Raw genomic sequence first — 26,813 nt, 5'->3', positions numbered from 1 at the left:
TGTACCTGTACCCTGGGATCTCTCTATTCCATTACACCTTCAACAGCCTCTCTACCGGTGTCCTCACTCTCTGGGAACTATGTACCTGTATCCCCAGGTCTCTCCGTTCCATTATACCTTCACCAGCCTGTCTACTGGTGGCCCAACTCTCTGGGAACCATGTACTGTACCTGTACCCTGGGATCTCTCTATTCCATTACACCATTAACAGCCTCTCTACCGGTGTCCTCACTCTCTGGGAACTATGTACCTGTACCCTGGGATCTCTCTATTCCATTACACCTTCAACAGCCTCTCTGCCGGTGTCCTCTCTCTGGGAACTATGTACCTGTACCCTGGGATCTCTCTATTCCATTACACCTTCAACAGCCTCTCTACCGGTGTCCTCACTCTCTGGGAACTATGTACCTGTACCCTGGGATCTCTCTATTCCATTACACCTTCAACAGCCTCTCTACCTGTGTACCCATTCTTCAGAAACCATGTACCTGTTGTCAATTGCTTAATTGAGTGCGGCAGCACCGACAGATACAATCATGAAAAGGTTCCCAAAGCCTTGAATTTGTGGAGGTATCAGCGAACCGACGGATATCGATGGCTTGTAGTGAACTCAAAAAGACCATACGGGACAAATGTAAAAGTTACTCTGAACTTGCAGGGACATTATCTCGCTGATGTCTGACATTTTTAATGCCTGATCTCTGCGCTCCTGTGTTACTGGGGTTGGATATTCAATCTCAGATGAAAAGTGTAGAGTTAAATTTTGATGGGTCGCTTCCCACACTTACCATCCCCTGCACTGGTTACTGCGGTCTGTCCACACTAAAGATCAAAGCTCCCTCCCTGTTCAGTAATCTATCTCCCGAGTGTCGACCGATTGCCTCTAAGAGCCGTTCTTACAGCAAAGAGGACCGTGAGTTTATTAAAGCTGAGACTCAGAGACTCCTTAAAGAGGGGGTGACTGAACCCAGCAGGAGTCCGTGTCAAGCCCAGGTGGTAGTGGTGAAAAATCACACTAAGAAATGACTGGCTATTGACTACAGCCAGACAATTAACTGTTATACTAACTTGGACGCCTACCCTCTGCAACTCATCAATGAAATGGTTAATCAAATTGCTCAATAAAGAGTGTACTCGACTATCGACCTTAAGGCAGCTTACCACCAAATCCCCATTAAAAAAAGCAAACGACCCTATATGGCGTTCGAGGCTGATTTGGGGCTATACCAGTTTAAGAGGATACCTTTTGGAGTCACTAATGGTGTGTCAGTGTTTCAGAGGGAGATGGATAAAATTGTTAGAACGTATGAGTTACAGGGTACGTTCCCCTATCTGGATAATGTCACTATCTGTGGGAAGACCCAGACTGAACATGATAACAACCTAAAAAAAATTCTAGCAACTTCTGTCATTTAAGAGAAGGTTGGATGTGTACATGGAGGTGAGGGGGAGGTTTGAGCTAGTGGAGTTGTTCTAGTGAACCGGTGCGGACTCGAAAGGCTGATATGGCCTGTTTCCGCTCCGTAAATATATGGCTAATAGCTAAAGAACTCAACCTTACATTTGAATGTGTTTTTATTGCAACAGAGCTACCCATTCTGGGCTACATTGTTTGCGAGGGTGAAATCCGCCCCCAACGCGGAAAGAATGCCTCCCCTTAACAAGTTGCCACCCCCACACTCAGCAAAAGCCCTTCAGAGGTGTATGGGATTCCTTTCCTACTACTGCAAATGGGTTCAGGACTATGCTACGAAGGTACGCCCACTGTTTGACACAAAATCTTTCCCTATCTCTCCAGCAGCTCTGAAAGCTTTTGAGAGAATTAAAACTGATATTGCCAAAGCTGCAGTCTCGTCCATCGACGAGGATGTTCCGTCCAAGTGGAAACCGATGCCTCAGATTGCGCTTTAGCAGGAACCCTGAATCAAAAGGGCACACCTGTGGCATTTTCTTCCTGCACGCTACGCGGACCTGAACTTAAACATCCAGCCATTGAAAAAGAAGCCCAGGCTATTATTGAAGCTATTATTTTCAGGATCTATAAGAGATGAGGATAATATTGCCGACATTTCGGGCCTAAGCCCTTCTTCAAGGAAGAAGCAGAAGGAGCCAGAAGGAGGAAATCTCAGAATTCAGACAGTTCCGGCTGGGGGAGGACTCCAGACCAATAAAAGGTGTTAATTAGATTTGATAAGGGACGAGATAAGAATTTATCATGTCTGTGAGAAAGGAGTCGGGGGGAAAAGAGAGAGACAGAGCTGGGGAAGGTGATGGGGGAAGAAGTGAGGGGGTGTTAACAAAGTCAATGTTAAAGCTGTCTGGTTGGATGGAACCCAGTCGGAGGGTCCAACCACCCGGCCCTAATGTCAGTGACTCCCACTGGGCTTCAATTGGCCCATTTTTCACCGACCGTGTCTTTAATTAAAATCCTGCAATCGCAGGGTCTGTGCCTGTGTTTGCCAGCGGCCACGAGGGGTTGCAGACACCGGAGGAGCAGCGGACTGACGCAGGGGACCAGAAATGGGGAGAGCACGCTCCCCCACCCCCTTTGGGAAGGAGAAGCAGAAGAGACGACCCTGCAGGACGCAGACCACGGCGGCGGACCAGCCAGGGGCTCAGCGGGCGACTGAAGAACCCACATGGGCTGCGGGCTGCTGGAGACTGGCTCATGGGAACCAGGTATTGAAACCGGGATTCATGAAGAAGCAGAGGGCAAGACGAGCTCCCGAAGGGCCCCGGGCGCTGATCGTGTCGGAGATTTGGATCTGGAGCTCGGGGTGGCCGATGGATCGAACAGGAGTCTGCGCGGCTGCAGAGGCCGCGGGAGCGCTGGAGGTGAATCCATGGACACTCAGTGTCTCTGAAGGGACTCTCTTTCTCTCATACCATAAGGGGCACTGGGTGACGCTAATGCCAATTTCATATAATGTTACACATGCTGTACTATTACGTGATGATAAAGGAATCGTGAACACTGTGTAACAATGAGCTTGTGCACAGAAATTCTTTACATTCTGCAGCTGAACAGGTATTTGTAAAGAAAACTTGTAACAGTCAACTAACTGAATTCAATTAAAGGTGACAACAAAACAAAAATAGACGAGTGATTCTAGTGCAAAGAAGTGACTTGTGATCGTAGGTAAACAAGAACATCTGCAGACACTGGGGTTGAGTACAGAACACAAACATGCTGCAGAAGCTCTGGTCACGCAGCGTCCATAGGAAGTAAAACGCAGTTGGCATTTTGGGTCTGAGACCAAGTGCTGAAAATTAGCAGATGGCTAAATAAAAAGGTTCTCGTCGCTCCTGGAGAAGCCCCTCCACTTTTTTTTTATCCGGGCATCCCCCCCCCCCCCACTTTCGATTCTCTTGAGGAAGGGCTCAGTCCCAAAATGACGGCAGCCTTTGACTTCCTGTGGATGCTGCGTGAGCTGCTGAGTACTGCAGCACGCTTGCGGCCTGCAACAGTGCAGACGGTCCTTTTGTGGTGACGGAGCAGTCCCAAATCAGCCTGATGGCTGTGGGAAAGAAACTGTTCCTGAACCTAGAGTCTTCAGGCTTCTGTACTTTCTGGCTGAAGGGGGCAGCGAGAAGAGGTTGTGGCCAGGATGATGGGCGTTATCCAAGCTGACAACCAATCAATTTTTCCAATGCAGAAACTAACATTCAATAATGTCATTTTAGAATTGGGAGCTGACCACTTCTCCAAAATATTCAGCGACGATCAAATGAAGTACAGTTGTTTATTCTTTGCCACGAAGGCAACCTGCACAATGGAATCAAAAGCACCGAGAGTAGCAGTTACTGAGAGGTAACCAGATTCGAGGAGCCAGGTGACACTCAACCTCGGCGTATCTCTTACAGTTTATTAAAATTTACATCTCAGTATCAAGTTCATCTTCCAAATATGTTCCACGGTTAAAAAGCAACAAATATATTTAAACCCACTGCCTTTAAAACATCCCAGCAAAGTTTGGTCAACATCCTGCGGAAAGTACCCCCCCCTCCCCATCCCTCCTCGACTTGACTTGTCAGGACCGGTCACCTCGACATCGTGTGGCTGGACACTGTCTTTATAAAAGAAACATACGGACAATTATCAAACCTCGTGAGCAATTAAAATTTGAAGCCAAGATTATTTTTGAACATCCATTAAGGATACCTGATAAATTTTTGAAAGGCTTTTTTTTTTAAAGAGTGCCTTAGATTTGTATCCAGCTTCACGTACTTATTCAAAATTTAAATCGAGTGGGAGCATGCATTTGAAAAACAGAATCTAATGAAGAAATCGATATTTTCAAGCTTACATAAGTAAAATGTGGGGTGAAATTATCTTTCTTGCATTGTGAAGCCTTGTCTGATTGGGCGGTGAGCAGCGGTTTAACAGCAACAGTTCCCCAGGACTGTCTAACCAGCATTGCTCTTCAACATTCAGTGATCTCCTCACCTGTATTTTGTCACACCATTGGACTCCTTTGGACCGGTGCCATGGTCTTCTTGCTCCGACATGTCCGGCCTCACGGTGCTGCCACAGTCCGAAGGCTCCTCGTCAGCCGAGAGGCTCGCGACCGTTTCGAATCCACTCACAGAGTCCGCCGAGTCGGAATCTAGATTCAAAACCCACTCTGTTAACGTGCTGCCTTTCAAAGCCGCTCAGTGCAGTTGTAACACCTGGTATCAGTTGCTCTGAAATTTGACGCTGATCAGTATTACTTCTGCCATGGTTACCGTCCCTGTACAAATGCTCTCTCCTGGAATACCACTGTTCGGAGAACAAAACTGTACTGGTGATTTAGTTAAATACAATGAAGCAAAATATCTTATCTTCACCTTCCTTTAAAGTATGTGCAACCAACAATCTCCATTCCATTGAAATATAGGTTTTTAAATTAAGTCAAAATCAATTCTCCTGTTGGTAATGAACACAAAAGCAAACTAAATATTTGTCAACTGAATTGAAAGGTCACAAATACTATTGCTGGCAAATAACTGCACACCCTGTTTTCAGTATTTCAAAAATTTATATAACCAGGTTTAATCAGGCCTTTCGGCCCACAATGTTGTGCTCACCTGTGGAAACCTACGCCACAAAACCAACCTTTACAGCGCCAGCGATCAGGGCCCAACTGGGGTTTGAATCCCACGCTGTCTGTAAAGAGCTTGCACGTTCTCCCCATGTCTGCGTGGACTTTCCCCTGGGGGCTCCGGTTTCCTCCCACCGTTCGAAAATGTACTGGGGTGTAGGTTAATGGGGTGTAAATTGGGCGGCATGGGCTGAAATGGCCTGTTACCGTGCTGTATGTCAAATTAAAAATTAAACATTCTCACCCTTCCCTCCCTCACACCCACAACGCTCTATTCCTTTGCCAGCTTCCACCATCGCCTGGCTGGGAGTGGATATTGAAAGAGAAAGATCAGCCATGATCTGATAAATGGCAGTGCTGGCTTGACGGGCCAATTGGCCTACTCCAGCGCCTATTGTCACCTCTGGCAAGCCATTCCTGGCACCCACCACTCTCTGTGTAATCAACTTACCTGTGACATCTCACCTTGCACAGATGTCCTCTGGTATTTGCTACTGCTGCTCTGGGAGTCCACCCTGTCTATGCCTCTCATAGTCTTATCAAGTCAAGTCACCTTTATTTGTCATTCACACCATGAATCAGACGGTAAAGATGAGGTAACGTTCCTCCAGGAGATTTACATAAATAGCAGTTAAAATATTAAGATGTATACAGTAAAAGTCCACGGTCCACTATCCAAAAATGTTCTGGGAATTCAGGAGCCTGATGGCTTGGGGGATAAAACTGCTGCTCAATCAGGACGTAAGGGGCCGAGTGCCTCCTACCAGATGGCAGAAGGGAGAAGTTTATGTGAGGGGTGTGTGGAGACCTTCACAATGTTTATTGCCTTTCGCCTGCATCGAGTGTTGTAGACATCATTCATGGTAGGAAGAAAGCCCCCAATAGACATTTCCGCTGATTTCACTCTCCTCTGCAGGGTCTAGCAGTCCGAGGTGGTACAGCTTCTAAACCAGGTGGTGATGCAGTTGCCCAGGAGACTCTCAATACATCCTCTGTAGAATGTAATGAGGATGTAAGGTGGGAGATGAACTTTCCTCAGTCTTTGCAGGGAATAGAGGCGCTGCTGGGCTTTCTTGGCTATGGAACTGGTATTAAGGGACCAGGTGAGATTTTCCGCTAAGTGCACTGCAAGGAACTTGATACTCTTGACGACCTCAACAGTCTAACCATCAATGGGCAGCGGAGCGTGGTCCCCTGGGCCCTCCTGAAATCGACAACCATCTCTTCCGTTTTTTTAACGTTAAGATCCAGCTCTGCACCGTCCGTTAGTGACTGCACCTCGTCTCTGTCCACTGACTCCTCATTCTTACTGATCAGGCCCATCACAGCCGTGTTATCAGCAAACTTGATGATGTGGTTCGAGCTGTGTTCAGCTGCACAGTCGTGGGTCAGCAGGGTGAACAGTGGTGGACTAAGCACACAGCCCCGGGGGGGGGGGGTAGGGGGTGTCCCATGTTCAGTGTGATAGTCTTGGAGATGCTGTTACCGATCTGAACTACCTGAGATCTCCCCGACAGTAAGTCAAGATTCCAATTGTAGAGGGAGGTGTTTAGACTCAACAGGCTGAATATCTCTATCAGGTACTGAGGTATGATCATGTTTTTTTTTTAAATTTTTTATTTTTCACACCATAAACCACATTGACCATGATACATACTTTTTCCTTTTCAAATATATACAGTGCCATTTTCTCCCCCCCCCCTCCCCTCCCACCCTCCCTACCTCCCCCCTCCCGTCCATTTAAAGTACAAAATCTAGGATACATTAAACCAGTCAAACAATGTTGTCATTCAATAAAAATAAACAAGAAATTCCACTGAGTCAATTCTTTTCATTTCCTTCTCCTTTCGTTAATTTAGGTAGTGAATGTCCCCGGTAGGTTTTCGCTATTGTATTTCATGTAAGGCTCCCATATTTGTTCAAATATTTCAATATTATTTCTTAAACTATATGTTATTTTTCTAATGGAATACATTTATTCATTTCTATATACCATTGTTGTATTTTCAAATTATCTTCCAATTTCCAGGTTGACATAATACATTTTTTTGCTACGGCTAGGGCTATCCTAACAAATCTTTTTTGTGCATCCTCCAAATCAATTCCAAATTCTTTGTTTTTTATGTTACTTAGGAGGAAGATCTCTGGATTCTTTGGTATATTGTTTTCTGTAATTTTATTTAATATTTGGTTTAGATCTTCCCAAAATTTTTCTACTTTCTCACATGTCCAGATTGCATGAATTGTTGTTCCCATTTCTTTTTTACATCGAAAACATCTGTCAGATACTGTTGGGTCCCATTTATTTAACTTTTGAGGTGTAATGTATAGCCTGTGTATCCAGTTATATTGTATCATACGTAACCTCGTATTTATTGTATTTCTCATCTTTCCAGAACATAACTTCTCCCATGTTTCCTTTTTTATCTTTATATTTAAATCTTGTTTCCATTTTTGTTTAGTTTTACCATTTGTTTCCTCATTCTCCTTTTCTTGCAGTTTAATATACATATTTGTTATAAATCTTTTGATTGTCATTGTGTCTGTAATCACATATTCAAGGTTATTTGCCTCTGGCAAACTCAAACTGCTTCCTAATTTATCCTTCAAGTAGGATCTCAATTGGTAATATGCCAGCGCTGTATCTTGAGTTATATTGTATTTATCTTTCATTTGTTCAAAGGATAATAATCTATTTCCTGAAAAACAATTTTCTATTCTTTTGATCCCTTTTTTCTCCCATTCTCTAAAGGAAAGGTTATCTATTGTAAAAGGGAGTAACTTATTTTGCGTCAATATTAGTTTTGGTAATTGATAATTTGTTTTATTTCTTTCTACATGAATCTTCTTCCAAATATTGAGTAGATGATGTAATACTGGTGAACTTCTATGTTGTACCAATTTTTCATCCCATTTATATAATATGTGTTCAGGTATCTTTTCCCCTATTTTATCTAATTCTAATCTAGTCCAATCTGGCTTTTCCCTTGTTTGATAAAAATCTGATAGGTATCTTAATTGTGCGGCTCTATAATAATTTTTAAAGTTTGGCAGTTGTAAGCCACCTTGTTTATACCATTCTGTTAATTTATCTAGTGCTATCCTCGGTTTCCCCCCTTTCCATAAAAATTTCCTTATTATTTTCTTTAACTCCTTGAAGAATTTCTCTGTCAGGTGTATTGGCAATGCCTGAAATAGGTATAATATCCTTGGAAAAATGTTCATTTTAATACAGTTTATCCTTCCTATTAGTGTTAGTGGTAAATCTTTCCAATGCTCTAAATCGTCCTGTAATTTTTTCATTAGTGGATAATAATTGAGTTTATATAGTTGGCCGAGATTTTTATTTATTTGTATACCTAGGTATCTTATTGCTTGTATTTGCCATCTGAATGGTGATTCCTTCTTAAATTTTGAGAAATCCGCATTATTCATAGGCATTGCTTCACTTTTATTTACGTTAATCTTGTAACCCGATACTTCATATTCCTTCAATTTCTTATATAATTCTTTTATTGATAGTTCTGGTTCTGTTAAGTATACTATAACATCATCCGCAAATAAACTGATTTTATATTCCTTGCCTTTTATTTTTATCCCTTTTATATTATTTTCTGTTCTTATCAATTCTGCTAGTGGTTCTATAGCTAACACGAACAATAAAGGTGATAGTGGGCATCCCTGCCGTGTTGACCTGCTTAAGTTAAATTGCTTTGATATATATCCATTTACTGTCACTTTCGCCAATGTTCCCTTATATAATGCTTTAATCCAATTAATATACTTCACTGGTAAACTGAATTTTTGCAATACTTTGAATAAATAATTCCATTCTACTCTGTCAAAGGCCTTCTCTGCGTCTAAAGCAACTGCTACTGTTGGCGCTTTACTCCCTTCTACTGCATGAATTAAGTTAATAAATTTACAAATATTGTCTGTTGTGCGTCTTTTTTAATAAATCCAGTTTGGTCTAGATTTACCATTTTAGGTACATAATCTGCTAATCTGTTTGATAATAGTTTAGCTATTATTTTATAATCTGTGTTAAGTAAAGATATTGGTCTATATGACGCTGGTGCGAGTGGATCTTTCCCTTGCTTTAGTATTACTGTAATTATTGCTGTTTTACATGAATCTGGTAAGCTTTGTTTTTTATCAATCTGGTTGATTACTTCCAGGAGGGGAGGAATTAATAAATCTTTAAATGTTTTATAGAATTCTATTGGGAATCCATCCTCTCCTGGTGTCTTATTATTTGGTAATTTTTTTATTATCTCTTGTATTTCTACTATTCCAAATGGCTCTGTTAATTTATTTTGTTCCTCTATTTGTAGTTTTGGTAGTTCAATTTTAGTTAGAAATTCATCTATTTTCCCTTCTTTCCCTTCGTTTTCAGTTTGGTATAATTGTTCATAGAATTCTCTAAAGTTTTCCTTGATCTCCTTTGGATTATATGTGATTTGTTTGTCTTTTTTCCTTGATGCCAATACCATTCTCTTAGCTTGTTCTGTCTTAAGCTGCCATGCTAGAATTTTGTGCGTTTTTTCCCCTAGTTCATAATATTTCTGTTTTGTCTTCATTATGTTCTTCTCCACCTTATATGTTTGTAGTGTTCCATATTTTATTTTTTTATCTGCCAATTCTCTTCTTTTAGTTGTATCTTCCTTCATTGCTAATTCTTTTTCTATATTTACTATTTCCCTTTCCAACTGCTCTGTTTCCTGATTGTAGTCCTTCTTCAACTTGGTTACATAACTTATTATTTGCCCTCTGATGAACGCTTTCATTGCGTCCCATAGCATAAACTTATCTTTCATTGATTCCGTATTTATTTCAAAGTACATTTTAATTTGTCGTTCAATGAATTCTCTAAAATCCTGCCTTTTAAGTAGCATGGAGTTTAATCTCCATCTATACATTCTTGGTGGGATGGCCTCTAACTCTATTGTCAATATCAGGGGTGAGTGGTCTGATAATAGTCTAGCTTTATATTCTGTTTTCCTAACTCTGTCTTGCATGCGAGCTGATAACAGGAATAGGTCTATTCTTGAGTATGTTTTATGTCTACCCGAATAATATGAATATTCCTTTTCCTTTGGGTGTTGTTTCCTCCATATATCCAAAAGTTGCATTTCTTGCATCGATTTAATTATAAATTTGGTTACTTTGTTCTTTCTGTTAATTTTTTTCCCAGTTTTGTCCACATTTGAATCCAAATTCAGGTTGAAATCCCCTCCTATTAATATGTTCCCTTGCGTATCTGCTATCTTCAAAAAAATATCTTGCATAAACTTTTGATCTTCTTCGTTAGGTGAATATACATTGAGTAAATTCCAAAACTCCAAATATATCTGACATTTTATCATTACATATCTCCCTGCTGGATCTATTATTTCCTCTTCTATTTTAATTGGCACATTTTTACTAATTAATATAGCTACTCCTCTTGCTTTTGAATTATACGACGCTGCTGTTACGTGTCCTACCCAATCTCTCTTTAATTTCTTGTGCTCCAATTCAGTTAAATGTGTTTCTTGCACAAATGCTATATCAATTTTTTCTTTTTTCAGTAAATTTAGCAGTTTCTTCCTTTTAATTTGGTTATGTACTCCGTTAATATTTAAAGTCATATAGTTCAGCGTAGCCATTTTATGCTTTGTTTATCTTGCCTTTCCATTTCTCCATCGTTACCTTTCCTTCTTATCCATTTCTGCTTTCTTGTTTTGAACACTTTATAAGACAACATTTCTAAAACATCAAACATTTTCCCTATTCTCCTATTTAAAACTTCTTTAACCCCATTCTCCCCTCCCCCTCCTGAGTTGTCCTTTATCCCTTGTTGGACAACCACATCTCCCCTCTCCATTTGGATTTGCGAATTCACTCGCAACCGTCAGCTGATTTTGCAGTGACCGTAACTCCTCCCCACCCAGCCCCCCCAGAAAAGATTTCAATTTTCATATGTAACAAAGGTCACTCTTTTAATTCTCTCCTTATTCCCTCTATTCCATTTCCCTCCCTTATTAATTCTTGTCTATACTCTATATATTTTCCTCTAAATACGGACACATTCATGTATGCACACTATATATATATACACACATATACCTCTTTACCACATACATATAGATCGTGGTCATTTTTACTCTTATTACATGTCTTCATCTCTCTGCTTGTTTTGTAGTTGTTCTGCAAATTTCCTTGCTTCCTCTGGATCCGAGAATAGTCTGTTTTGTTGCCCTGGGATAATTATTTTAAGTACCGCTGGGTACCTTAACATAAATTTATATCCTTTTTTCCATAGGATCGTTTTTGCTGTATTGAACTCCTTCCTCTTCTTCAGGAGTTCAAAACTTATGTCTGGATAGAAAAAAAAATTTTGACCTTTGTATTCCAGTGGCTTTTTGACTTCTCTTATTTTCTTCATTGCTTTCTCCAATATATTTTCTCTTGTATATCTTAAGAATTTTACTAAAATGGATCTTGGATTTTGCTGCGGTTGTGGTTTCTGGGCTAATGTTCTATGTGCCCTCTCTATTTCCATTTCTTCCTGTAATTCAGGTCTTCCTAGGACCCTGGGGATCCAATCTTTTATAAATTCTCTCATATTCTTGCCTTCTTCATCTTCCTTAAGGCCCACTATCTTTATATTATTTCTTCTATTATAGTTTTCCATTATATCTATCTTCTGAGCTAACAGCTCCTGTGTCTCTTTAACTTTTTTATCAGATTCTTCTAATTTCTCTTTTAAGTCCTCTACTTCCATTTCTACGATTATTTCTCGTTCTTCCATATTTTCCACTCTTTTTCCTATCTCTGATATGACCATTTCCATTTTATTCATTCTTTCTTCTGCGTTCTTAATTCTTCTTTTTATCTCATTAAATTCTTGTAATTGCCATTCTTTCACTGATTCCATATATTCTTTAAAAAAAGCTACATCCATTGTCTTGCTTTTCTCTTCTTCTTCCACTTCTTTCTGTTCTTCTTCTTCTTCCTCTGGGTTGACCATCTGTTGTTTCCTTGTTTTCTTTTTTCCCTCTTCTTTCTTGTTCTCGTTATTGTCTCTGTTCTGCACCTGCTGCTGTGCTGCAGGTGTCTCTCTCAGGTGTGGAGATCGACTCCGCAGCTGTTCCCCCCTCCCGTCAGTGGGTTTTTTTTATGCGCATCGCGCATGCACAACTCCTCGCGCATGCGCGGTTGCGCACTTTTACTCGGCTCCGCGAGCCATTTTTGTAGTCCCGAGCCCGGGACCTCCACTGACCTGTGGGAGCGGGCCTCTCTCTCCGCGGCGGGCCTCTTCAGACAGGTAAGGCCTTCACCTTCTTCTTCCGACGTCTTTCCTTCTCCTTTTCTTCCCGTTGTTTTTGGTTTTTCTTTCTTCGCTGCCATTGTCTTCACACTTTTACTTTCACTTTGTTTTGGTTTTTAAGTTTGTGCCTTTGTTTTTTCTCTATCTTTTTTTAACTTTTCTGGAGAGGGCTGGAGTTCCCCTACCGGCCACTACTCCATCACGTGACTCCCCCCAGGTATGATCATGTTGAATGCCAAGCTGAAGTTAATAAATAGGGTGACGGCTGGATGTAGGGCGGTGGCGACGGCATCATCCGTAGAGCAGTTGTGTCTGTACGCGAACTGCAGGGGGTCCAGTGACAGGGCCAGCAGGAGCTTGATGTGCCCCATGACGAGCCTCTCAAAACTCTTCATGACAACAGGCGTGAGTGTGACAGGGCGGTTGTCATTGAGGCAGGACACAGACAACTTCTTTGGCAAGGGGACAAGGCTGGCGGCTTTGAAGCACGTTGGGACCATGGCGCTTCTCAGGGAGATGTTGGTGAGAACACTGCTAGCTGAGCCACACATCTCCTGAGCACTCTGCGGGGAACATTATCACCTCTATTAAGTCACCTTTCACCCTTTGTTGCTTCAAAAAAGCTCTAACTCTGTTAACCTTCCACAATAAATATTCCCTAATTCATCAACATCCTGTCAATTGAAATTAAACCAAAGGTTCCCTGCAGAACGTGAAATGCCTTTCGGGATTTTAAGTGGACAGAATTTGGTGATAATGGAACCAAACCCCATCTGTCTTAGTGAGGGAGCTGTGCCACAGCCCTCCCCACATCAGCCACCAATCAACCTCCCATTCCAATGTCAACCAGAGGACATTACACAGTGCAGAAACAGGCCCTTCTACTTTATTTTAATCATAGAGCACGGTAACAGACTCTTCCAGCCCACGAGCCCGTGCCATCCAATTACCCTACAACCCCCGTACCGGAGTGCCCAGAGGAAGCCCACTCAGACACGGGAGGACATACAAACTCCTCACGGTCAGCGCAGGATTCAAAACCGAGCCTCTGATGCTGGAGCAATGTGGTTAAGCCCTCGGGTAACCGTGCTGCCCTGAGACTGTGCCGAATTATCTTTCTGCCCAGTCCCACTGACCTGTACCCAGTCCACATCTCTCCATGTTCCTCTCATCCACGTACCTGCCCAAATTTTCATTAATGTTAAAATTGAGCCCGCATTCACCACTTCATCTGGCAGCTCGTTCCACACCCCCACCACTCTCTGTGTGAAGACTTCCCCCCCTCATGTTCCCCCTAAACCTTTCCCCCTTCACCCTTAACTCACGTCCTCTGGTTTGTATTTCACCCACAGTGGGAAAAGTCTATATCCTTTATTATTTTGTATACAAGTTTACCATCATCTGATTGCACGAGTACAACCTGACGAAACCGTGTTCTCCAGTCCTTGGTGCAAAACACAGGCACACAACCAGACGTAACACATGTACAGACAAACAATACATACGGAGGACAAGTATTCATAGATCCAAATAAATAAATATTGTCTTATATGTATAAGAGTCTCAGGTGCCTAGTGTGAGAGCTCCTTTGGTCGTTCAGCGTTCTCACTGCCCGTGGGAAGAAGCTGTTCCTCAGCCTGGTGGGGCTGGCTCTGATACTCCTGCATCTCTTCCCTGACAGGAGCAGCTGAAAAAGGCTGTGTGCAGGGTGGAAGGGGTCCCCAACGATTTTGAGAGCCCATCTTCAGAGAATAATCCCGGTAGATCATGTCGATGGGGGAAGAGGGAGACCCCAGTGATCATCTCTGAATTTCTTAAGGTCCTGTGGATTGAACGAACCATTTCTCCGCAGTAACCATACCACACTGTGATGTAGCCAGCCAGGACATTCTATCAGATTTGCCCTCATTCATCTACACAGCCAGCCAGAACATTCTATTAGATCTCCCTTCATTCGTTTACGGTTCAGAAATAAAGTCCTAACCTGTTTAACCTTTCCCTGTAACTCAGTTCCTGAAGTCCAGGCAACATCCTAGTAAATCTTCTCTGCACTCTCTCAACCTTACTGATATCTTTCCTGTAGTTCAGTGACCAAAATTGGCCACAATACTCCAAATTTGACCTCACCAATTTCTTGTACAACTTTACCACACCATCCCAACTTCTATACTCAATACTTTCATTTATGAAGGCTTTCATGGAATTATGTCTCTTTATTTCCAGATCCCTCTGTTCTACCGCACTCCTCAGTGTCCGACCATTTACTGTGTATGTCCTACTTGGTTTGTCCTTCAAAAATGCAACACTTCACACTTGTCTACATTAAATTCCATCTGCCACTTTCCAGCCCATTTTTCCAACTGGTCCAGATCCCTCTGCAAGCTTTGAAAATCTTCTTTGCTGTCCACAACGTCTCCAATCTTAGTGTTATCTGCAAACTTACTGATCCAATTTACCACATTACCATCCAGATCAATGATATAGATGACCGTGGAGGAAATCTTATGAATTAAAGTTTCACAATTTGCTTTTTTTTTTAACCTAGTCTCTTACAACATTAAGTTTCACACATAGCTTTACTGTCTTCCCAGAACAAATGGCTAATTGCTGTTCTAAAACCCCCACCCACACTGGCTCCTCAGTCGATCCGCTCTGAAGTTTGGAGATGGATGAGTTAGGCAATGTTGTCTCTCTAACAGGAAGTACTGAATTCTCACAAGGTTTCTTTTTGGTTCTTTCTCTGTTTTGATCAGCTTTAACGACCTTCAAGTTGATGGATGCCTGACACAATTTGTAAAGAGCTTTGTTTTTTCAGTTCCAAATGTTCCTGTTATCACATGTATTCTGATTATAAATGTACCAGTTTCTGTAGCTAAGCAGAGACTTGGATCCTCGCTTTTCGAGGACACTGGTCTCTCCCTGCTACCAGGTTTTTAAAATAAAGGCTTCCTAAGCAGTAATTCTTCTGTGCTTAAGTTTCTTTTTCTACAACAATGGCAAACAACAATGGTCTCAGCACCGATCCCCGAGGCCCCACTAGTCCCAGGCCTACAGTCTGAGAAGCATCATCCATCCCTACTCTCTGGCTTCTCCTGTCCAGCCATCGTCGAATCCAGTTCATGACCTCACCATGAACACCAAGCGCCTGACCAATCTCCCACGTGGAATCTCGTTAAAGGCCTTACTAATGTACACATCAAAGGAAGTGCAAAACTAAACTGTACACAAAGAAAGTAAATATTCAATAATAAACAATGTGGAAAGTATGAGTTTCTGACTGAATTTGCCGTTCTGGAGTCCGATGGTGAATGGTGATGCAGCCGGTCAGCACACTTTCCAGTACACATCTGTCGGCGTTTGTAGAGTTTCCACTGTCACATTGAACCTCCACAAACTCCTGCCAAAGTACAGGCAGCAACCTGCTTTTTTTTAATATAGCAACCTGCTTTCTTCACGGTGACATTCAGGTGTTGATTCCGGGAAAGATCCTCCAAGATAGTGACTCCTAACAACTTAAACTTGCTGACCCTCACCACCTCTGATCCCCCAATGATCTCTGGATTGTACACTTCTGATTTTCCCTTCCTGAAGCTCAGAGACAAAGGATTCCCCCATCCATTGATTCTAGAAAGTCACCACTAATCCTAACATCCAGCAAGAGGAAGGTCCAGTCCCCAGTGTGCCAGAAGCATGAAAAATATTTCTTCTCAACTCAATTATTCTCTGAACTTCCCCATATGTAGAGGGTCATGTGGCCTCTGTCTGGAACATGGGGCAAGTCTGGACTTAGGAGAGCTCAAAGGGGCATGAGAAGGCCTCAGCAGGTAGGATGAAGGAGAATCTCACAGCATTCTATGTGTATGTGTAGAACAGAAGGATGACAAGAATGAAGGTGGGGCTGCTAAAGGTTAAGGGAGGCAGAGGAGGATGGGGAGGTCCTAAATGAATATTTTATGTCAGTACTCACAAGAGAATAGGATCTTGATCAGGGAGAGGTGGGAATAGAACAGGCCTGTGCGCTGGATGGTGTTGAGGGTGAAGAAGAGGATGTGTTTGATCTCCTTAGTAACATTAAGATTGATAAGTCCCCACGGCTGGACGCAATATACCCCAGGCTGCTGTGGGAACTGAGGGAAGAGATAGCTGGGGCAGTAGCTATGATCTTTGAGTCCTCTTTGGCTATAGGAGAGGTGCTTTAAGAGTGGAGAATAGCAAATGTAGCCCCTTTGTTTAAAAAAGGTAATAGGGAGAATCCTGGGAATTATAAATTTATATGTCAGTAGTATGTAAACTAATGGAGAAGATTCTTAAGGACAGGATCTATGAGCATTTGGACAAGTACAGTCTTCTCAAGGATAATCAGCACGGCTTTATGAAGGGAAGGCCGTGCCTCACGAGTCTAATTGAGTTTTTTGAGGAGGTAACAACAGAAATTGATGAGGGTAGGGCAGTAGATGTGGTTGACATGGATTTTAGTAAGGCATTTGACAAGGTCCCCCATGAGAGACCTGTCCAGATAGTCCTTGGTCAAAGGATCAGTGGAACCTTGGCTGTGTGGATAAAAAATTGGCTTGTAGGAAGAAAGCAGAGAGTAGTAGTGGAAGAAAAGTATTCTGCCTGGAGGTCGGTGACTAGTGGAGTGTCGCAGGGTTCTGTTTCACCCTAAACCCATGGCCGTTTGTATTTATCTCTCCTGATCTCAGTGGAAAGAGCCTACTCGCATTTTCTCTGTCTATACCCCTCATAAATTTGTAAACCTCTATCAAATCTCCCCTCCTTCTTCTTGGTTCCAAGGAATAAAGTCCTAACCTGTAACTCAACTCCTGAAGCCCTGGCCACATCCTAGTAAATCTTCTCTGCACTCTCCCAATGTTACTGATATCCTTCCTGTAGTTAGGTGACCAGAACTGCACACAATATTTCAAATTTGGCCTTACTAATGTCTTAAACAACTTCAATATAACTTCCCAACTCCTGCACTCAATTCTTTGATTTTTAAAGGGTAAGATGCCAAAAGCTTTCTTTACAACCCTGTCCACCTGCAACACCACCTTCAGGGAACAAAGTACCTGTATCTCTATGTCTCTTCTCCTCAGCACTCCTCAGTGCCCGACCATTTACAGTGTATGTCGTATCTTGGTTTGCCCTTCCAAAATGCATCACCTTGCACGTGTCTTCATTAAACTCCATCTGCCTTTTTTGGCCCATTCTCCCAGTTGGTCCAGATCTCTCTGCAAGCTTTGAAGATCTTCCTTGCTGCCCACAACGCCTCCTATCTTTGGGTCATCAGCAAACTTGCTGATCCAATTCCCCACATTATCATCCAGATCATTCATATTGACAAGAAACAGCAATGGTCCCAACAAAGATCCCTGAGGCACCACTAGTCACAGGGCCTCCAGTCTGAGAAGCAACCATCTATTACCACTTTCTGTTTTCTCCCACACAACCAATTTTGAATCCAGTTTACAACCTCTCCATGGATACCTAGTGTCTGAACCTTTTGAACTAACATCCCATGTGGGATCTTGTCAAAGGCTTTACTAAAGTCCATGTAGACAACATCCACAGCCTTTCCTTCATCCACCTTCTTGGTAACCTCCTCAAAAAACTCCGCAAGATTCGTTAAACACAACCTACCATGCATAAATCCATGCTGACTGTTCAAATACTTATATATCCGATCTCTCAGACCTCCTTCCAATCATTTACCTACTCCTGTTGTCAGACTCACTGACCTATAGTTACCTGGTTTACTTTTGGAGCCTTTCTTAAACAGTGGGACAACATGGGCCACTCTCCCATTCTCCGGCACCTCTCCCGTGGCGAAGGACATTTTGAATATAACCATCAGGGCCCCTGCAATTTCAATATCTGTCGCCCTCAAGGTCCCAGGAAATACCATATCTGGCCCAAGGGATTTATCTACCTTTATTCGCTGTAAGGCAGCAAGTGCCTCCTCCTTTTAATCTCCATAGGTTCCATCTGTAAGCACTACGCCCGTTTCCTGAGGAAACACTGATGCAAAAAAAAAACTCCCCCATTTCGTGAGGCTTCACACATCGTTGACCACTCTGATCCTCTAGGGGATCAATTTTGTCTCTCTTAATACAAGTGTAGAAACCCTTCAAATTTCCATTCACATTATCTGCCAAAGCCCCTTCATGCCTTCATTTTGCCTTTCTGATTTCCTTCTTTAGTATTCTCTTACATTTTCCATCCTCTGCAAGTACTTCATTTGCTCCTTGTTGCCTATACCAGTTATACACCTCTCTTCTTAATCCTATCACCAATACCCCTTGAAAACCAAGGTTCCCTCTGCCTGTTAACTTTGCCTTTGATCCTGGTAGGAACATACAAAATCTGCTCCCTCAATATCTTGCCTTTGAAGGCCTCCACTTGCCAGACACATTCTTGCCAGAAAACTTATTTCAATCGACTCTTCCGAGATCCTTCCTCATTTCCACAAAATTGGCCTTTCTCTAATTTAGAACCTCAACTTGAGGACCAAATCTACCCTTATCCATCAGTAACTTGAAACTAATGACGTTATGGTCACTGGACCTAAAACGTTCACCTACACAGACTTCTGCCACCTGACCTGCCTGGTTCCCTAAAAGATCAGATATTGCATCTTCTCTCATTGTTACCTCTACACATTGATTTAGAAAACTTTCCTGTACACATTGACAAACTCCAAGCCATCCAGCCCTTTTACAGTATGGGAGTCCCAGTCAATGTGCAGAAAGTTAAAATCTCCTAATACCACAGCTTCCTGTTTCTTACAGTGGTCTGCTATCTCCTAACAGATTTGCGCCTCTAATTCTATCGGACTATCGGGTGGTCTAGAGTACAAGCCCATTAGTGGGCTCACACCTTTCCTGTTCCTTAGCTCTACCCATATGGCCTCTGTAGGCAAGTCCACACTACCTCCTGTCTAAACTCAGCTGTGATACTTTCCCTGACTAGCAATGCCACTCCTCCCTTCATCCCTCTCCATCTATCACGTCTGAAATGCCGGAACCCTGGAAGATTCTTGCCCCTTCCTGCAACCATGTCTCACTAATAGCAATAATGTCATAATCCCACATGCAAATCCACACCCTAAGATCAGCTGCCTTACCGACAATACCCCTTGCATTGAAATAGATAGGGTGGACAGCCAGGACAGAAATAGGAAACATCAGAGAACATCTATAAAAAGTGAAAGGAGGGAAATTTAGGGGATACGCCTGGGATAAGTTTTTTTTATGCAGAGAGTTGTGCCTGGAAGGCCTTGCAATGGATGGTGGTGATAGCTGAAACATTAGGGGCATTTAAGAGACTCGTGGACAAGCAAAAAGAAAAAGTGTTAAGGGGTAGAGAGGGTTTAGTACTTTTTTAAGGAATATATGGGTTGTCACAACATCGAGGGCTGAAGGGTCTGTACTGTGCTGTAAGGTTCTAGGTTCTATGTCATGTGGCTTCTCTATCTGGAACCTGGCAGCAGTGTGCATCTCAGAGGGACACGTGACCTTTCTCACTGGAACCTGGTGGGAATGTGGACCGTGGAGGGCAGTGTCGGATTATGGTATTGTTGGGGCTGTAGCAAGTATATTATACTAAAATCCCCTTCACTCCCAAAACTTACACATTTTTTAAAAACAAAACTTATGGCAGAATCGACAGCTGGCATCATACAGGATCAATGGCCGTCTTCATTACCCACAGTCCCCCACGTAGCTGGAACCACTCTGCGTTTCCCTGGTGTTGACACTGGCAGAGTGGTTCCAGCTGCATGGGGGATTATGGGTAACCAAAACAGCCATTGTTCCCACATTGAGCAGTCGCCGCGAGCTGCCAAAGATAGTCTGTGTTACTAACCCCGATTAAATTTAAGGTTATTGATTTTAGCCAATTTAAACAGGGTTATTAACATAAACTATCAGTGTGGAATCTCCTAGCCGCTGTACAAAGATGAAAATGAAAATGTTTCTCATAATTCATCGCACATAAACGCAGGGGCCCTTGAAATTACGGGATCCATAGCATTTGCTACTCTCGCTACTAGGTTAATCCAGCCCTGGCAGAGGGGGCATGTGACCTCTCCGTCTGGAACCTGGTGGGAGTGTGGATTGCATAGCGTCATGTGACCTCTCTGGCTGGAGCCTAGTCAGAAGTCATCTCACCTGCCAATCAATGGTTAGGTCTGCCCATCTGTGAACCTGATGCACGACCGGCCCTGGCAGCTGACATGGACGGGTCCTGCATTGAAAAAGGGCAGACTCTATTTTACTCCCTCTCTTTGTTTGCTGCTGCCTTCAAACCATCCCTGAAGCCCAGGCTGCAGGAAACTCCAGAGGGCCCACTGCAATGGTCCTGTCCCAGATCCCGAGTTGTGGTCAATGCTGGAAACCAGGTTTACATGCATGTCCTCATTTATTTGTTACATGGTGTATCATGCCTGTGGGTGGTGGGTACTGAACAGGTTAAACCCTCATGTCTCAGTATACTGCACCTGTGTGCTGCGTAAATTAGTTTTTGTGTGTAAGTAAAGACCACTGTTTGAACACAACATCCTTTGACTGTTCTGGGCGGTGGCGGGGGGGGGGGGGGGGGGGCGTAAATAAGGTCTTCGCCTCCACTTCCACTGAGGTTATCTCAGGATGCCCACATCACTGTTGAAGCATTCTCCTGATGCGACATTATCTCAGCCCTGGAAACTGCCAAGTTGTGCAAAGCCTTGCCTCTACAAAACACATCAAAGAGAGCAGGGAACTCAGTCAAGTCAAAGGATCGCTTACTGGCCCTGGCACGTCTGAGAGAAGCAGGACGGAAACAAAGCCTGCTGATGCTGCGCCCTCTCTCCCATCTGCAGAAGGTACCAACAGAAGCTAGGTACAAAATGTACCAAGGGGGCCAGGAGAAGATTTTTTTTAAATTGCACACCCTACTTTTTCCTATGAACAACCCCCGTACGTTTTTGACGGGTGGAAGGAAGGAAACCGGAGCACGCGGAGGAAACCCACGTAGACACAGGGAGAAGGTGCAAGAGCACTGGCAGGCTGAGAAATAGTTTCTTCCTACAGGCTGCCAGATTGATGAACTTTGGGTCTCCTATAAATGAAACGGAATCAACGATTCCAGATTGCTGCAGCAGATTTATAGTTTTAATTTATGGTCGGCAAGTCGGACTCCAGGGGGCTTCTTGATCATGTTGGAGGTTCGGATCTGCAGCTCAGGTCGCCAATGGATCGAACAGGAGTCTGTGCAGCTGCGGGAATCGCTGGAGGCGAATCCACGGACACTTAGTGGCTCTTCTCTTTCTCTGTAAAGGGGCCGGGTGAGACTAATGACGAATCTTTGTCTGCATTACGGCAGGCAACTTTGTGTAATATTACATATTCTGTATTATTACAAAGGAATCTTGAATGTGCTGTGTGAGAAATATATGACCTGTGTTTTTGTGTGTACCGTGATCCAGAGAGACACTGTTTCGTCTTGTTGTACATATTATAGTCAGATGATAATTTCCTTGAACACCCATTTGCTTCATTGGCCTCCCAGGATTTACCAGAGAAACACATTGAACTGCAGACGCTGGAATCTTTAAGCAAACAAAGCTGCAGGAGGTTCTCAGCGGGTTGGACAGCATACGTGGAGAGAAACAACCAGTCACCTTTTTGGGTCGTGACCCCCTTTGTTTTTAGACATTTCACGCCCTTCCCGATCTGCCCTTGAAGTGAGTGGCTCTGGACACTGCAGGGAGTGGGCAAGAGGATTTTAGTGAAGACAAAGGCTTTGAAAACGATCCCACCTTTTCACATTTCCACAGCTGAGAGCATGTTGTATGGCTGTGCATAGGGACAGGGCAGCAAGTGCTGCTCTTGTCAGTGATGTCTGGATCAGGTTTCCGATTTACTGTCAGAGTACATACATGACATCACATACAACCCTGAGATTCTCTTTCCTGCAGGCCAGACAGAATGACCACTTATTGGTAATGCAAACTAAAAAATGGACACATTGTATACATGTAAGCAAATAGAGAACAAATGTAAACAAACTGACGGTGCACTGTAGAAAGTGCACAAGTAAGAGTCCTTAAATGAGCTCCTGGTCGAGTTGTCATTGAGGAGTCTGATGGCAGAGGGGTAGCAGCTGTTCCTGAACCTGGTGGTGTGATTCTTGCGGCACCGATACCTCCTTTCCTGATGGCAGCGGCGAGAACAGAGCGTGTGCTGGGTGGTGTGGATCCTTGATGATCGCTGTGCTCCCTGTAGATGTTCTCGCTAAAGCCAGAAGCTTTAACCGCAGGGTGGAGCAGGGTACAACAGCCAACTCCTGTTGGTCAGTGTTCATGCCCCTGCCCATGAATCCCCCATAGATGCAGACCCTTGGCAAAGGGCGTGCCCCGTGAAGTTGGATCTGCTCTGAGCTCTGTCTGTCACTGGAACATCAGTGCTGCATATTGAATCTCCACTGATCTCTCAGGTAAATTGAGCAATAAATGATGCATTACACCACCTGTCAGCAAACAGCAGAAGGAAAGCGAGATTCAGTGGAATACACTGGCACAGTGTAACTTCCCTTGAATCATGGCTTGTCCTCACTTGTCAGGAAAGTGCAAAGGTGACTTCCTGAGATGACTGAAGCGGGCAAAGCCACCATTCTGTCAACCTTCTATCAAGAGTCCTGGCTGGCTTCATCACAGTGTGGGTACAGTTGCTGCAGAGAAATAGATCGGAGGTCAATCCACAGGACCATAAGGGTGGTAGAGAGGATCACTGTTGTCTTCCTCCCCTATGCCATCGATGTGATCTACCGGGATCGTTGATTAAAGAGGGCGCACAAAATCATTGAGGTCCTCTTCCACCCTGCACACAGCATCTTTCAGCTGCTTCCGTTGGGGAAGAAATCCAGGAGGATCAGAGCCAGCCCCACCAGGCTGAGGAACAGCCTCTTCCCACGGGCAGTGAGAACGCTGAACAACCAAAGGAACTGCTCACACTGACCCTCTGAGACCCTCATATTCATGAAACAAAATTTATTTTTTTGTATATATAAATTCTTTTCTACATATGTATTGTTTGTCTGTATGTGAGTTATGTCTGGTTGTGTGTCTCTGTGTTTTGCACCGAGGACTGGAGAACGCTGTTTCGTGGGTTGTACTTGTACAATCAGATGATGGAACACACTGTCCCCTGGATCTGGAATCAGTGGTGTTGGGAATACCCACACAACCTGGATTACATTCACACCCTCATGCCTCAGGCCGAAACTCTACATTCAACGTTCCTTGATAGATCACAGAGGGCCAGTTCTGTCCTTCCAGTGCTGTGCTAGGTGAGCACCGTATTCTCATTGGTTCCAACTTCCAGAGAAGCCATTCAATTGGCCACTGCATTTCCCACAATGCAGCAGTGACTACAGAATCGTTGAAAGTAAAAAAAACTTGTAAGTGCTGGAAATCTGAAATTGAGGGTAGCACGGTTAGTACAGCGATTATCGCAATGCTGTTACATGACAGGTTCAAATCTCGTGCTGTCTATAAGGAGTTTGTACGTTTTCCACTGCTCCCCCCCCTTGTCTGCGTGCATTTTCTCCAATGTTCCAAAGACGTACATGGTTAGGAGGTTAATTGGGTGGCTAGTTCTGGATGATCAGGCTGCTTCTGTGGATAGAGGTCTGGAGCCCTACCAACAGAAGGGTATCCATTTCTGTTCCCACAGATGCAGACTGAGACTTCTGTTTCTATCATTTAACTTTTTATTTTGGATTTTCAGCATCTGCGGGATTTTAGATTTCCACTGCATCATATCAGATCCATCTGATGTCATTTGGTCTCACCCTACCAGAGAAACTTTGTCCATTTCACTCAACCCCCTTCCCCATCCTCTCTGCTGCCCAACACTATCTTGCTTTCTTTCTTTCCCTGCTCTAATGAAGAGCCTTGGACTGAATATCAACATAGATCCTCTCTCCACTGAGTGACCCATCAATTGTTTCCAACATTTTCTGCTTTAGCATTGAATTGTTCCTGGTGGAGATTACTTGGCTCTTCAACACTACTCCACTTTTCAATGATCATCTCAACCTATCTGGCCATTCCCTCAAATCTTCAACTGTCCTACTATTCAAAAATCTATCTACCTGTGGCTTCAATGCATTCAGTGAGGCAGCCTCTACTACTTCCTTGGGCAGAGAATTCCATAGATTCAGAGAGAACCAGTTCCTCTTCAACTCCGTCCTAAATTCACTCCCCCAAATCTTGCATCTCTCAGTTCTAGTCTCACCTGCCCATGGTAAAACAACCTCCCTGTCTCCATCCAATCTTTTTTTTCCAATATTTGTAGTAACATTGAAATTTCACATCCAAAAATACACTGTACATAGGGACAGATACATGTTAAAAGTCAAAAGGATGCCATTACACTTAAATCATAAAATTTCATCCAAGATTTAATCAAACAGATTATTTTGCATTGATATACATTATTGTTATTTAAAAAAGGAAAATCTAAACCCACGACCAAGAAAGAAGCCGTTTGCCCAAAAGGAAGACAGAATTCTTATCAGGGTGATAAATTACCTAATTCTACCTTCATAACAAATCAAAGATTATAAAAGTAATTCAAAAAGGGTCTCCACCGTCTTTGAAAATTTACATTTGAATTGGAAACTGAGCATTTAATCTTCTCCAAGTTTAAACATGACCTGATGTCCCATAGCCATTGAGCATAATTAGGTGGGGTAAGATCCCTCGATCTGAGCAACACCGCCCGTCCAGCCATAAAATAAATAAAAGCGAATACATGCAGATCAGATGCCATTAAATTTACGCCATTCTCTCCAACAATATCAAATAAAACAGTTATGGGAGTAGGTTTAAGACTAACTTTAAAAAGTGCAGAGAAAGTCTGAAATATTTTGTTCCAATATTTCTCAAGACTCTGGCATGTCCAGAACATATGAAATAATGAAGCATCTCCATTGTTGCATTTATCACAACAAGGAGGTACATCTGCATAAAAACGAGATCATTTGACTTTGGACATGTGAGCCCTATAGACTACTTTAAATTGTAGGAGAGAGTGGTGAGCACATAAAGAAGAGGTATTAACCAATGTGAAAGTTACATTCCAAGTTTCTCCATCCAATCCAACTCTTTCAGCATTACACACAGTGTAACGACACTGATTTCCCACAGCTTGCAAACAAATAAGGAATACATTCACTCATTTCTTTCAGCACCCATAGAGTCGACTTTCTTTATTCTCTGCAGACACAACATTGCATTCTTCAACTGTCCAAATTTGTTCTAGTGCTTTAATTACAGTAATTCCTAAAAAAAGATAGAGATCCTTTGAAAGTACCTTCATATAGACCAATTTCGTTGTTAAATGTAAATTATAAAATAATTGCTAAAATATTAGCGAATAGATTGGCCAAATTTTTACCAAAGTTGATTCATATTGATCAAACAGGTTTTATAAAGAATAGATATGTTTCAGATAACATTTTGCACATGATTAGTTTGATTAATAGATTTCGACAATCTTTAGATCACCCGATGGTGATATCCTTAGATGCAGAAAAAGCATCTGATAGAGTTGAATGGAATTTTTTGTTTAAAGTTTTGGAGAAATTTAAGTTTGGTCCTTCTTTTATTGGATGGATTAGGGCTCTATATAGTAAACCGGTAGCTAGAGTATTGACAAATGGTTTGATTTCGGAATCTTTTAAGTTAACTCGATCAACTCGTCAAGGTTGTCCTTTATCACCAGTTTTGTTTGCGTTAGTGATTGAACCTTTAGCACAATTGATAAGACAAAATACACAGATACAAGGTATGAAAGTTTTAGATGAGGAATATAAAATTAATTTATTTGCTGATGACGTATTGGTGTATTTAACAAACCCAGATCAGTCACTTTTGCATTTGAAGGAATGTTTAATACAATATGGATGTCTTTCTGGATATAACGTTAATTGGGAAAAAAGTGAAATATTACCGGTGAGTGAAGGAGATTATTCAGCTTATAAGAATATTATTAATTTGAAGTGGACTGATCGAATTAAATATCTGGGTATAATTTTGAATGTTAATTATCAATCTTTATATAAATTAAATTATGCTCCGTTAATGAAAAAAATTAAAACTGATTTGATTAAATTGAAAGATTTACCTATTAATTTAATGGGAAGGATAAACACAATTAAGATGAATATCTTTCTGCGTATACAATATTTGTTTCAATCTATTCTGTATTTATTGATTTTTTTTCGAGATTTGAATAAAATGGTTCGGGAGTTTTTATGGATGGGTAAATTTTCGAGAGTAGTTTTGAATAAATTAACTTGGAAATATGAGTTAGGGGGACTACGTTTACCACATTTTCAAAATTATTATGAGGCAGCCCAACTTAAATTTATTA

The 26,813-nt window shown here is 42.5% G+C and overlaps 1 protein-coding gene across 5 annotated transcripts in view; it reads right to left on the bottom strand.

Annotated features, from left to right (window-relative positions):
• Positions 1-26,813, bottom strand: part of LOC138755859 (oxysterol-binding protein-related protein 1-like) — a 239,806-nt gene that overhangs the window by 82,233 nt on the left and 130,760 nt on the right. For all 5 annotated transcript variants that reach the window (XM_069922591.1, XM_069922590.1, XM_069922592.1 and 2 more), the window contains one exon: positions 4,448-4,607. In XM_069922591.1, coding sequence (XP_069778692.1) covers positions 4,448-4,607 — 160 coding nt within the window. The remainder of the gene's footprint in view (positions 1-4,447; positions 4,608-26,813) is intronic.

The sequence above is a fragment of the Narcine bancroftii genome, chromosome 2 (genome assembly GCF_036971445.1).
Source record: "Narcine bancroftii isolate sNarBan1 chromosome 2, sNarBan1.hap1, whole genome shotgun sequence".
In the NCBI taxonomy this organism is placed as follows: Eukaryota; Metazoa; Chordata; class Chondrichthyes; order Torpediniformes; family Narcinidae; genus Narcine; species Narcine bancroftii.
The sequence above is the reverse complement of the archived record's forward strand: the minus strand, read 5'-3'. Positions and strand labels throughout refer to the sequence as shown.